The following is a 13,244-nucleotide window of genomic DNA, read 5'->3' as shown; positions in this document are numbered from 1 at the left end:
AGAAGCAGGAGGGATGTGGGGAAGCTGAGGCACCATGGCCTTCAGACTTGGCCACACTCAACGGTGAATCTGTCCACAGTTGCCAGCTGGGCGCCAATGCATTGAGCACTACCGCCGGCTCCGAAGATACTGCGTCTTCTCCCATGAGGAGCTCATCTGTAAGATGGCTGCCTGCCCAGAGAAGCTGGACCTGAATCTGGCCGCAGCTGTGCATAAGGAGATGTTCATCATGGTGCAGGAGGAACGGCGTCTACGAAAGGCCCTGCTTGAAAAGGTAGGGTGGAGGTGAGAGTGCCCTGAATCAGGCACCCTAGCCCGGCAGAAGTGGGGGAAGAAAGAAGTAGATGTAGCCTTTAGTCTTGGAGTGTAGTAAAAAGAACTAGATGCATCTGGATTAGAAATCCCTTTCCGTTCTCTGCTCTGCCATTTATCAACAGCTGTGAGCAAGTTAATTTACTTGCAGAGTGTCAGTATCCATCTCTGAAAAATGGGGATTATAACGTTTATCTTTTTGGATAGTTGAGTAGATTAAAGATTATGTTTGTTAAGTAACTGACCCGCAACACGTCCTGGTGTTATCGCTGTTTGTCATTATTTAAATAACCCGACCGGACAGCCTGGCATATGAAATCCCCACTGCTGATTAGCTGGGTGACCTGTTCAGGTTGCATAACCTCTCATAGTCTCACTTCCCTACTCTGGAAAATGGGACTAAATACCACATTTGCAAGGGAGTTGTAAAGCTTTAGTAAGGTCATTTATTTATGTCAAAGTATCTATTATTATGCTTGCAACGTAGCAGCTGCTGTTGTTGGTAATAGTAACACATGAGGGAAATGATTGAAATATGGAACATTTTTTAGCAAATGACATTTTATTGCATTCAGATGGTTCAGTAGCCCAAACTAGGGTGATACTACCAAATACAAAGGCGGTCCTCCTTTAGTAGATTTCTCGTAAGCCTGTGGTCAGCTGTGTTTGTAGACCAGTGGGACTGCTACTCTTGTAGCTCAGCTGCCTTCTTAAAGCTCCACACTTGCCCAACTAGGGAATTGACTTAGAGTCCTACATAATATTACAAGGGAATGCTGGTCCTGAGGGATCCCTTGCTGCCCATTTAGGGTAATCCTTTCTTATTTTAAAGCTCATTTATAATTTCCTATGAGCATGGGCTGTAAGGAGAATTGCAGCTGTGGTGATGTTGGAAGTCTGTGGTGTTAGTTGGTAAGCCCCTGGGCTTTTCCAGGCATCATTCTCTTTCTCTGTTCAGTGCAGTTATTAAATCATGACCCTGAGGTTGTACCAGACTACAAGAAGGAGCCACAGCAAGGTGGGAAGACAAGGTGTTCTCATCCTGACCCTGAGAATTCGTTATACTTGGTCCTTACTGTAGAGAAAGGTTCTCGACCCCCTAGTCTTAAAAATCTGTAAAAGACTATGTGTATGTATTTGAGCACTTTTATGGGGAGAGGGCTCGTACCTTGTATCCAATTCTCAGAGGAGCCTGTGATCCAAAAATACCTAGGAGCTTCATCCTTAGAGCATTCTCTGGCTTTATAGTCAAAATAGACTGTCATCAGATTCTTACTTTGGGCAGGTTACAGACCCTCTGAGACATAGTTTCCTCCTCAGTAAAATGGGATAGGCCTGTGAGAATAGGTATCCTTAATCTGAAAATTAAGGTTAATAATAGTAAATATTTGTTGAGCACTTACTCTTTTTTTTTTCTTTTCTACGGTTACCATGCTGTACATGGTACAGGAAGTGTGTGTCCTCGACCAATATCTCCCCATTTCCCCTACTCCCCAGCACTTGGAAACCACTATTCTACTCTGTGTCTATGAATTTGGCTTTTTTAGATTCCACACATAAGTGATATCCTATAGTATTTGTTTTTTTCTTTGTCTGACATACTTAGTATAATGTTCACCAGGCTCATCCATGTCTTACAAATGCCAGGATTTCCTTCTTTCTCATGGCTGGATAATATTACATTGTATGTATATATCACATCTTTCTGATCTGTTCGGCCACTGATGAACTCTTAGGTTGTTTCCATAGCTTGGCTGTTGTGAATAATGCTGCAGTGATCATGGGAGTGCAGATATCTCTTTGAGATTCTTATTTCCTTTGGGTATATTTCCAGGATTGAGATTGCTAGATCATAGGGTAGTTCTATTTTTAATTTTTTGAAGAACCTCCATACTATTTTCCAAGTAGCTGAGTCAGTTTACATTCCCAACAGTGTGCAAGGTTCCCTTTTTTCCACATCCATGCCAACACTTACCTCTTTTGGTAATAGCCATTCTGACAGGTGTAAGGTGATATCACATTGTGGTTTTGATTTGTACTTCCCTGATGGTAGTCCTGTTGAGCATATATTCATGTACCTCTTGGCCATTTGTATCTCTTTGGAAAAGTATCTGTTCAGGTTCTCTGCCCATGGTTTTTTTGTTTGTTTGTTTTGTTTTTTTTCAATTTTTTTTCAATTTTTTTTTTTTTTTTTTTCAATTTATTTTTGAGACAGAGAGGGACAGAGCATGAGCAGGGAAGGGGCAGAGAGAGAGGGAGACACAGAATGTGAAGCAGGCTCCAGGCTCTGAGCTGTCAGCACAGAGCCCGACACGGGGCTCAAACTCACGAACTATGAGATCATGACCTGAGCCGAGTCAGACGCTTAACCGACAGAGCCACCCAGGCGCCCCACTGCCCATGTTTTTTTAAATCACATTGTTTGTGGGGGTTTTTTTTGCTATTGAGTTGGATGAGTTCCTTATATGTTTTGGATATTAATCCTTTATCAAACAGATGATTTACAAATACTTTCTCCCATTACATAGGTTGCCTTTTCATTTTGTTGATGATTTCTTCTGCTGTGCAGATGCTGTTATTGTAGTCCCACTTACGTATTTTTGCTTTTCTTGCTTGTGCTTAGGTGTCCTATCTAAGAAGTTATTGCCAGGACCAATGTCAAGGAACTTTATCACTATGTTCTCTTTTAGGAATTTTACGGTTTTAGGCATTACATTTAAGTCTTTAATCAATTTCAAGTTAATTTTCACGAGTGGTAGAAGGGTCCAAATTCATCTGTATGTGTTTACTCAGTTTTCCCACTGTCATTTATTGAAGAGACTCTCCTTTCACTATTGAGTATTCTTGGCTCTCTTATCAAATGTTAATTGGCTTTATTTATTTTGGGGTTTATTTCGGGGCTTCTGTTCCATATGTGTGTCTATTTTTATGCAAGTACCATACTGTTTTAATTATTATAGCTTTGTAGTATAGTTCAAAGTCAGGAAGTATGATGCGTCCAGTTTTGTTCTTTCTCAAGATTGTTTTGGCTGTTAGGGATATTTTGTGGTTCCACTTCTTCTAAGCGTTAAGATACTTTTCTAAGTCTTAGTCACTGCACCTTTGTTAATCTTCGTAACAGTACAGTGAGGATGGTGCCATTATCTCCAACTTCTAAGACGACGAAACAGAAATCCAGAGAGATTTAAGTAATTTACTCAACATCACACAACTAATAAGAGGCAGAGCAAGATTTGTAACATACAATGGACTCATATTTTATGCAGAGGTTAGATGTTAGAGTCAATATAGAACAAAAACTGTTAGTCCAAATTTCCCTTTAGAAATCCCTAAAATTGCCCATAAGGTACAGCATTGTGTTGTCTTTCGGTTACTTCAGCCTAGCTGGGTTTTCGTCAATTTTTGGAACAGATGGCTTTTTCTTCATCTGAGTGACAGATGAAGTCATTGGCACAGGTTTGGAAACCATGTTGTTGAAAAAAAAAATTGTATCTTTAGACACTGGACACAAGCACAGAGTCTTATTTCTGTGAGTTATATGTGTGCATGCGGCGTGTCCTGCCTGTTAAGCTGCCAGCACGGTGTCTGGAACACTGGGTGCCAAGGGACCGGAAGCCAGCATCGTTTCCCTTGCACATAGCCTTTCTCTCAGCCGCTCCTGCACGTTGCCACCTCTCTGGTGCCTTGATCCACCACCTCACCTCCTTTCACCCATAAAGGCCCTCTCTGCTGATCTGAATCCTACCCAATTTTTCTTCCTCTCAGCCCTCACTGATCTTGCCCTGGTTCATCTGATTCCTCCAGTTTTGAGAGTTTGAACTTCACAGAGGCAGTATGTTCTAGGAGTTTGCTCTCCACAGCTCTTAGCACAGATTGTGGAGTCTAGGTTGAGGCTCGGTTGTGGCAGCGATGGGGGCATTTCTGCAACTCTGTTCTGGTTCTGTATGACGTGTGTGGGTTGAATTGCCCCCAGGGCATCACGGAAGCTGAGCGAGAGGCTTTCGAGCTACTCCCAGATGACGAGCGCCAATGCATCAAGTGCAAGACCACATGCTTCCTGTCAGCTCTGGCCTGCTACGACTGCCCGGACGGCCTTGTCTGCCTTTCCCACATCAATGACCTCTGCAAGTGCTCCAGTAGCCGGCAGTACCTGCGGTGAGCCAAGGACCTATTGTGAAGGAAGTGGGCTGAGGAGGGGGATACAGAGCTGGGCCAGATGTGCTTCCCTGCTGTCTTCGTCCAGGTATCGATACACCTTGGATGAGCTCCCTGCTATGCTGCATAAACTGAAGGTTCGGGCCGAGTCCTTTGACACCTGGGCCAACAAAGTTCGAGTGGCCCTGGAGGTGGAGGATGGGCGGAAGCGCAGTGAGTGATGGGGGGACGGAGGGACTCCACAGGCAAGTTCTCTTCCCTTTTCTTCTGTACCTCCCCACCCCCTTCTCTGCCTTTACTCAATACTGCCTACTCCTTGCTGCTCTCATTCTCTCTCCAGGCCTTGAAGAGCTGAGGGCACTAGAGTCTGAGGCCCGTGAACGGAGGTTTCCTAACAGTGAGCTGCTGCAGCAACTGAAGAACTGCCTGAGTGAGGCAGAGGCCTGCGTGTCCCGGGCTCTGGGACTAGTCAGCGGCCAGGAAGCCGGGTATGACAATGGGACGTGTGGGGTTCAGGTAGCCTGCTGAGGAGCCAGCACCTAGAAGGAGTGGGCTCTGAATGCCACTGGGCAGATGACAGCAGGAAGCTGACAAGCACTACAACACAAGGTGGCCTAAGAGGTGTTGGGAGGGCAGGGAGATCAGGCAACTAGGATGGAGAAGAGTGCCTCAGTGCTAAGAAAGCTAGAAATGGTCCTTTTTATCAGTACCTGGAGATGTCAGACAGGCTGAGGGATTTTGTGGCCAGAGAGGAGTTGTGGAAGGTTTAGGGACAAGGAAAGGACACAGAAGAATAAACCTGATCAGAGAATTCGCAGTAGAGGATGAGCTAAAAAGTTCAGCCTTTGTTACTATCATTTAGTTTCTCGGCTTCCCCCCCCCACCCAACATATCCTATATTCCCCCCTTCCAATTCTTTGCTCTCATCATATGAATGTGCTTATATCTTAAAACCCTCCTCCCTCTGATCTGGCTAGTTGGGGGCACTGAAGTGTGAGAGATCCAGGTGGGCAAGCGTGAGAAAAGGCATTGGGTCTGAGTGCAGAGATGGAGGGAGGGGACTGGGTTTGGACCTGAAATCCCACATGTGAAACTCCATAGCCCCCACAGGGTGGCTGGTCTACAGATGACCCTGGCTGAGCTCCGGGCATTTCTGGACCAGATGAACAACCTTCCTTGTGCCATGCACCAGATTGGGGATGTCAAGGTGAGGAGGAGTGCACTCAGAGTGCTGATAAGGATTCAGGGGGATTGGGAGACCTGAGCAGCAGGCTACTCTTGGCTTCCTTCAAAAGCATCAAGTGTTTGGGCAAGATAGGATGCACTTATGAGAATAACAGGATATAGGAGGCAAAGGGGGTTTCAGGGCCAGGTGGCAAGGGGTAAGTACAGGATATGGAGTCAAGGGAATGTGTCCTGGCGGAAGTGGAAGAGGATAAAGGACCAAGGATGTTTGTGGGCCTAGAAAGCTGAGTCAAGTTCAGGGAGGTAGAGGAGAGGTGGGATGAAGAAGGCAGTGACACCAGCGTGAGCATAGGGGTTTGTGAGAAGGCCAAGTGTAGCAAGTGTGTTCTGGGCCAAGGGTCTCCTGGTGCTAAACATCAGAATCCTCTGGGGACTTTCGCAAAGCACAGACTCTTGACCAAACCCTATTAAGAATCTCTATGGGTGGGGCCCAGGCATCTGCATTTTAATAAATTCCTCAGAGCATTCTACCAGGTAGTGAGTATTAGGAACTGTTGTCTTAGGGTGTGGGACAGGAAGAGAGTGCAGCCCCTGTTAGGTGCTTTTCCCAAATACTGGAGGGTAAGAAGGTAGGTGGGGCAAAGGTATTTGGCCGTGGCACCTCAAAGTGTGCCCAGCTGAGGAGTTTCTTCTTCATCTGTGTCCCGGTAGGGTATTCTGGAACAGGTGGAGGCCTACCAGGCTGAGGCCCATGAGGCCCTGGCCTCGCTGCCCTCCAGTCCAGGGCTACTGCAGTCCCTGTTGGAGAGGGGGCAGCTGCTAGGGGTGGAGGTGCCCGAGGCCCAGCAGCTCCAGCGGCAGGTGGAACAGGCACGATGGCTGGATGAGGTGAAGCGCACGCTGGCCCCCTCAGCCCGGAGGGGCACCCTGGCTGTCATGCGGGGACTTTTGGTTGCGGGTGCTAGTGTAGCCCCTAGCCCTGCTGTGGACAAAGCCCGGGCTGAGCTGCAGGAGCTGCTGACCATTGCTGAACGCTGGGAGGAGAAAGCCCACCTCTGCCTGGAGGCCAGGTAGGTCCAGCCTCCTCCCCTCCCTGCTCTACCCTAACCGTCAAAGTTTAGTGGAGAAGCCAGAAATGATTCCCATGGGTGGCCTTGGGTACCAGACTCTGTCACTGGTGTATTGACTTTCTTCCCCTTTTTTCTTCCCTAGCTTATCTTTTAAAACTCCATATATACATAGAGGCAGAGATAGGCTAATGGGGAAGCAGAGATGGACAGATACAGAGACGTATAGTGGCACCAGCTCCACGGGCTGACGTGGGCACGCATGTGCGAGCACAAGTACTAACAGGCAGGTGGATGGATATCCATAGAAAGAAGCCACACACAGGGCAGTCTGACGAACTGGAGTGCCAGATTAATCTTTCCAGTTGTGTAGGCAGTGTGAACAGGATGACAGACTGGTGGGCCAAGCAGAGGCATGAAGGCTGTGGCAGAAGTCGGGTGGGTGCATGCGGTCTGGAGCAAACAGGGACCAGCAGCCCCCTGTAGGCAGAGTACTAGCAGGTAGGCCCACATGGCAGCTCCAGGGTCCCATGCCGGTATATCTGACGGTCAAGCAGATCACCCTACACTGAGGCCTCTTTTTTCCCTACCTTCAGGCAGAAGCATCCACCAGCCACACTCGAGGCCATAATCCATGAGGCAGAAAACATCCCTGTTCACCTGCCCAACATCCAGGCTCTCAAGGAGGCTCTTGCTAAGGCCCGGGCCTGGATTGCTGATGTGGATGAGATCCAAGTGAGGACCCTGTTGCCCCCTGAACCTCCACCCCAGGCCTTCAGTCCAGCCAGGAGAGCTGGCATACACTGGGTTGCGCTGGGTTGGGTGGGCTAGAGAAGTGAGCGCGGTACATGGAGTGGAGGCAAAATGGTCTTGGTGTGGTGAGCAGCATGAAGAGGGATTGCAGGGCCAGCCTGAGGGCAGAGAGGTTGTAGAAAGGGTGAGAATGGTAGGGGCAGGGAGGGTGGGAGAGGCAGGCCACAAGAGGATGATTAGTCTGACAGTCACTGGCACTGACTGGTATCAGGGGACAAGCCAGTGGATGTAGGAGCTACAGGAGTGCTTCCTGTGGGATGATCCCTGGTTTGTTCTACCCGAAGACTACCAGTTCAATTCCTCCTCCCAGCTCAGGGCTGGGCAGAGTAGTACCATCGGTAGATGTTGGCAAGTTGACTGGAGCTTTCTCTTGTCCCTGTCCCAGAATGGTGACCACTACCCCTGCTTGGATGACTTAGAGGGCCTGGTGGCCGTGGGCCGGGACCTACCTGTGGGCTTGGAGGAGCTGAGACAGCTAGAGCTGCAGGTACTGACGGCACACTCCTGGAGGGAGAAGGCATCCAAGACCTTCCTCAAGAGGAATTCCTGCTACACGCTGCTGGAGGTAAGGCCCGGATCCTGACCCGCACCATCTCCTGCCTCTGGCCCGGCTGTTGGGAGATGGCTCATGTGACGATGTGGGGGTTTGGAAGCCCTGGCAGTGGGAGGTAGGAGAAGCCTAGTCATCCCTGCTCTGTATGCCTGCCTTAGGTGCTCTGCCCGTGTGCAGACGCCGGCTCAGACAGCACCAAGCGCAGCCGGTGGATGGAGAAGGAGCTGGGGTTGTACAAATCTGACACGGAGCTGCTGGGACTGTCTGCACAGGACCTCAGGGACCCAGGCTCTGTGGTAAGGAGCTGGGGCCCTGTTTGGGAGAAGAGCCTGGTGGTGATAGGTGTCTGAATGGGGCGACCATGGCCAGACCGCTTGCTCCTGGGGCCTCACTTCTCCTGGTTTGGGAGTAGGGTGTTAATGGCGTCAGAGAAGGGAAGGGCTGGGCCGCTGACCTCCTCTCCCGCTGTCCTGGGCCTGCCAGATCGTGGCCTTCAAGGAGGGGGAACAGAAGGAGAAGGAGGGTATCCTGCAGCTGCGTCGCATCAACTCCGCCAAGCCCAGTCCACTGGCATCATCGACCACAGCTTCCTCTGCAACCTCCGTCTGTGTGTGTGGGCAGGTGCCGGCCGGGGTGGGAGCTCTGCAGTGTGACCTGTGTCAGGACTGGTTCCATGGGCGATGTGTGTCGGTACCCCGCCTCCTCAGCTCCCCAAGGCCCAGTCCCACCTCGTCCCCGCTGCTGGCCTGGTGGGAGTGGGACACCAAATTCTTGTGTCCGCTGTGCATGCGCTCACGGCGCCCCCGCCTGGAGACCATCCTGGCACTGCTGGTAGCCCTGCAGAGACTGCCTGTGCGGCTGCCTGAGGGCGAGGCCCTGCAGTGTCTCACAGAGAGGGCCATCAGCTGGCAAGGCCGTGCCAGGCAGGCTTTGGCCTCTGAGGATGTGACTGCTCTGTTGGGACGGCTGGCCGAGCTTCGCCAGCGGCTGCAGGCTGAACCCAGGCCTGAGGAACCCCCTACCTACCCTTCAGCCCCTGCCTCTGACCCTCTCAGAGAAGGCAGTGGCAAGGATATGCCCAAGGTGAGCTGCCCAACCCAGCTCTTGCCCTCAAATTCCTGCCTCCTAGCCCCCGCCCCTATTTAGGCACCAGCCCTGTCCCTGCTCTCTGACTTCTGGCCTCTTTTGGCCTGGCCTCCCTGCCCCATCTTACATTCTGTCCAGATCCCCAGACTGCTCCGTGTGCCACAGCCTTTGCTCTCCTCCTCCAGGAGGTGGAACGTCCCAAGTCTGGGGTTGGTGGGGAATAAGGGCCTGGTTTCACCAACCACTACCCATCCTTGCTCTTTGCAGGTCCAGGGGTTGCTGGAGAACGGAGACAGTATGACCAGTCCTGAGAAGGTAGCCCCCGGGGAGGGCTCAGGTAAGAGAGGTAGGTCTAGGTGTGGGTAGGCTGTTGGTTGGATATCCCCAGTGACCCCTGTGGTCCTCGGCTCTGTTTTAGTGGTGGGGATACAACCAGGAGCAGCCTCTAACCCAGCCTGTCCCCGCAACCCACCAGACCTGGAGCTGCTTTCCTCGCTGTTGCCACAGTTGACTGGCCCTGTGTTGGAGCTGCCTGAGGCAACTCGGGCCCCTCTAGAGGAGCTTATGTTAGAAGGGGACCTGCTTGAGGTGACCCTGGATGAAAACCACAGCATTTGGCAGCTATTGCAGGCTGGGCAGCCTCCAGACATGGAGCGGATCCGCACACTTCTAGAGGTAAGGAGAGGGATGGACAGGGCCAGGAGGTCAGGCCAAGGAGGCAGGGAGCCCAGGCCTGACCACTGGCCCACACCTCTTTCTGCCTGTCTGATCACACAGCTGGAAAAGGCAGAGCGCCATGGGAGCCGGGCACGGGGCCGGGCGTTGGAGAGGCGGCGACGGCGGAAGGTGGATCGGGGTGGGGAGGGCGATGACCCAGCCCGAGAGGAGCTAGAGCCAAAGAGGGTACGGAGCTCAGGGCCAGAGGCTGAGGAGGCCCAGGAGGAGGAGGAGCTGGAGGAGGAGACTGGGGGTGAGGGCCCCCCCCAACCCCTGCCCACCACTGGCAGCCCCAGCACCCAGGAGAACCAGAATGGCTTGGAGCCGGCACTAGGGGCCACTTCAGGCCCCTCGGCCCCTTTCTCTACTCTGACTCCTAGGCTGCATGTGCCCTGCCCACAGCAGCCACCTCAGCAACAGTTGTGACAGTGGCTGAGCCTAGCACAGACCCCCAACAAAGACCCCCCCACCTTGGTCTCAAGGAACCTCTTTCTGACCATCAAGCCTGCTTCTTGGGAGGTGGGCAAGTAGGGGGGATGGCCACTGTCCCCCCAACTCCCCAGCCCACCCCTGAGTCCCTTGACTTTTATATTCTGACTCCAAGGTATTGTTCAGACCTCAGCTCCTGGGGGCTGGCCCCTGGAGTCCCCCTCCCTGGTAGCCTCTAACCAGCATTCCCAGACACCTGAGGCAGATAAACAGATGGGTGGGCAGGTGGGCAGGGGGGTGGCTGGGGCTGGGCCAGCACCATTCCAGAGACAAGGCCAGTGCGTACGCAAACTGGGGGAATCTCCTCTCCCTTCTCTCCCCAGTTCTGGCCCTGGCCAGGCCATGCTACACTAACCTCACCTCCCTCTCACTCTTTCTCCTCCCTCCCCTTTCCTACCTCTCTTCCCCCACCTTTACCTCCCCCTTCCCCCTTCCCCCTTCCCCCTTCCCCCTTCCCCTGACTGTTCTACCCAGGAGGAGGAAACTTCACATAGCTGTGCTCACAGTTTTTTATTTTAAATGAATTTGGCTGGGGAGCTCCCCATGATCTGAAGAAAGCTTTTGGTGCTTGTCCTCACAACCACCTTGACCTTCTCTCCCTGACCCATCCCATCTCCTTTCCTCCTCCTGGGTTCATGTTGTAATAAAAGAAGATTGTTGGTGTGTAATTAATTTGTTCAAAAAAAAAAAAAAAAACTTGGTTCCAACTGAAGCCTATTTTAATTTTATTTTATTATTTTCCTCTTGTTAGAAATAAAACCCTTAGCAACATTTTTTGGAAACATGTTTCTGAAGTGTATTTCTCTTTGAAGGGGGAGAACAGTGCCTCCATCACCCGTCAGCGGCGGAGGAGCACTAGGGCTGAAGTCTGGGAGCTCTGGGTTCTGAAAACAAGTTCTACCGGGTTCTCCTTACCTGAGGGCAAGACGTCCTGAGTCTCCCCCTACCCCACCCCCCAAGCCATTTTCCCCCATCTCCCAACAGACGGCCTGCCACCTCATCTAAACTTCTGCCACGGCCTCCTCCAACTTCATGCCCTCCAGTCTGTCCTCCTCAAGCCCCCGAGGGGAATTTTGGTCTTGGCTTTATTGAGGTATAATTTCTACATCATAAAATTTACCTGCTTTAAATGTAAAACTCAGTGATTTAGAGGGATGTTTCTAAAGTACAGATGTGATCTTGTCACTCTTGCTGCTTAAAACCATCCATGATGCTTCATTGCCCTTAAGATCGAGGTTATATTTATAATCTCATTCTTTGTGGAATGCTTTCCTGTCTGACCCACCCATATGCCATGTTCAGGGATGCTTCCCTGATTTGTCTATACCCTAAAGGGTTTTTTTCTGCCCCTGTGAAATGGAGACTGAAGCTCAGATGTGTGGTCATTTGCAGCCCAAGTTCACTTTTACAGCTTTATTGTGATACAATTTACATATCATACGTTTACCCACTTAAAGTATACAGTACAATGGCTTTTAGTATATTCTAGTTGTGCAACCGTCATTGCAAAAGATTTTAGAATGTTTTCATCATTCCAAAATGAAATCACACTCCCCAGGCATCACCCTTCCCCTGCCCTCCTCCTCCTCCCCCCCGCCCCCCCACCAGCCCCTCAACCCTAGGCCACCACTAATCTCTATGGATTTGCCTATTTTGGACATTTTATATAAATGGAATCATACAATTTGTGATCCTTTGTGACTGTGTTCTTTCACTTAACGTAATGGTTTCAAGCTGAATTCGATTTTAAATGGAGTTGTTAATGGTGCCTTTATATTGGACAGATTTTTTTTTCCCCTTCCGGGCCCCAGAGTCTTGACAATGAGGGAAAATGAGGGTGTTGGACTAGATCGGGGGCCATCACTACTCTGCCTTTTCTCATTTGCTCCCTCACTGGGTTCATTTTGCTCCATTTCTCCTCCTTCCCAAGATTCCCAGTTGATGGGAACCTAGTGATGAGTGAGAAAGCCCACCATTTTCTGGCTGCTTTGATTGGTGGGAGGATCTGGCTAAGCCCTGCCTCTAGCCTTCTGGTCAAGAGGCACTGGGCTGTACAAGTTAAAGGGGAGGCAGGAGCCAATGAATACCCCTGTCCTGGGCCCAGTTCAACCCAGGCCCCAATCTAGGGGGAAAGGTTGGCCTTCTGTCTGCCCCCTTACTTGGAATGGATCATAAAAGGAGGGTTGGAGGAGACACCTTAGAGAAGAGACAGGCCTGAGTGCTACAAAAGGGACAGGAAGGGGCTCAGGCTCAGCACTTCACTCCCACTCCCCACTGCAAGGCAGTCTGCCTCCAGAAGTAACCCAACAGGTGGGGGAAAGGGTACCTATGACCTGCGGGCTAGCAAACTGCCGGCCCCAGTCTGGGGTCCTCCGGGGTATGGCCCAGCCCTCAGCAGTTTGCAGACAGCCTTTTCCATCGTGGCACTGCCCTGTGCCATTCCTCACGGCATGCATCCCATGAGCTCTGGAGAGGCCGCGGCTCTGATTATGCAAGACCCAGGTCAAACATGGCCTCTTCCAGAGAGCTTGCTCTAGTGGCACATATGTCCCTCTTGCCCAAGCACTCACCTAGAAAAGGAGGAGTCGGGGGTGGGTGGGGGACAGAGTGGGAGATGGGAAGAAAGGACCTGGGAAGAAGAGGGTATCTTCACCCTCGAAAGTCCTTTTTTATAGACCCTATTTGCTGCTGCTGCTGTTGCTGCTGCTGCTGCTGCTGCATCCTCCCAGAGGTTGCCACATCATTCAGGATGGCTCCTGAGTCTGCAGGTGACAAGGATGAGAAGAGACATCACTTCCACTGAGGACTTAGCCCAACCACACACCTTTACCCCTCTAGTGCTTCCACTGTGCATTACCTGTTGTCTG

The 13,244-nt window shown here is 51.0% G+C and overlaps 1 protein-coding gene across 10 annotated transcripts in view; it reads left to right on the top strand.

Moving 5' to 3' along the window:
* The window catches only part of KDM5C (lysine demethylase 5C), a 33,395-nt gene extending 20,474 nt beyond the window's left edge, over window positions 1–12,921 (top strand). For 4 of the 10 annotated variants that reach the window (XM_049643875.1, XM_049643867.1, XM_049643866.1 and 1 more), the window contains 13 exons: window positions 80–274; window positions 4,286–4,467; window positions 4,556–4,680; window positions 4,808–4,955; window positions 5,569–5,674; window positions 6,364–6,722; window positions 7,316–7,454; window positions 7,918–8,097; window positions 8,244–8,381; window positions 8,569–9,168; window positions 9,439–9,508; window positions 9,590–9,846; window positions 9,949–11,153. In XM_049643875.1, coding sequence (XP_049499832.1) covers window positions 80–274; window positions 4,286–4,467; window positions 4,556–4,680; window positions 4,808–4,955; window positions 5,569–5,674; window positions 6,364–6,722; window positions 7,316–7,454; window positions 7,918–8,097; window positions 8,244–8,381; window positions 8,569–9,168; window positions 9,439–9,508; window positions 9,590–9,846; window positions 9,949–10,314 — 2,865 coding nt within the window. In that variant the 3' untranslated portion in view covers window positions 10,315–11,153. Of the gene's footprint in view, window positions 1–79; window positions 275–4,285; window positions 4,468–4,555; window positions 4,681–4,807; window positions 4,956–5,568; window positions 5,675–6,363; window positions 6,723–7,315; window positions 7,455–7,917; window positions 8,098–8,243; window positions 8,382–8,568; window positions 9,169–9,438; window positions 9,518–9,589; window positions 9,847–9,948; window positions 11,154–11,189 lie in introns of those variants that run through there. The other 6 variants (XM_049643869.1, XM_049643868.1, XM_049643871.1 and 3 more) reach the window with 4 other exon arrangements.
* The last annotated feature ends 323 nt before the right edge of the window (window positions 12,922–13,244 follow it).

The sequence above is a fragment of the Panthera uncia genome, chromosome X (genome assembly GCF_023721935.1).
Source record: "Panthera uncia isolate 11264 chromosome X, Puncia_PCG_1.0, whole genome shotgun sequence".
NCBI lineage: Eukaryota > Metazoa > Chordata > Mammalia > Carnivora > Felidae > Panthera > Panthera uncia.
This window is presented reverse-complemented; position numbering and strand designations above follow the sequence as displayed.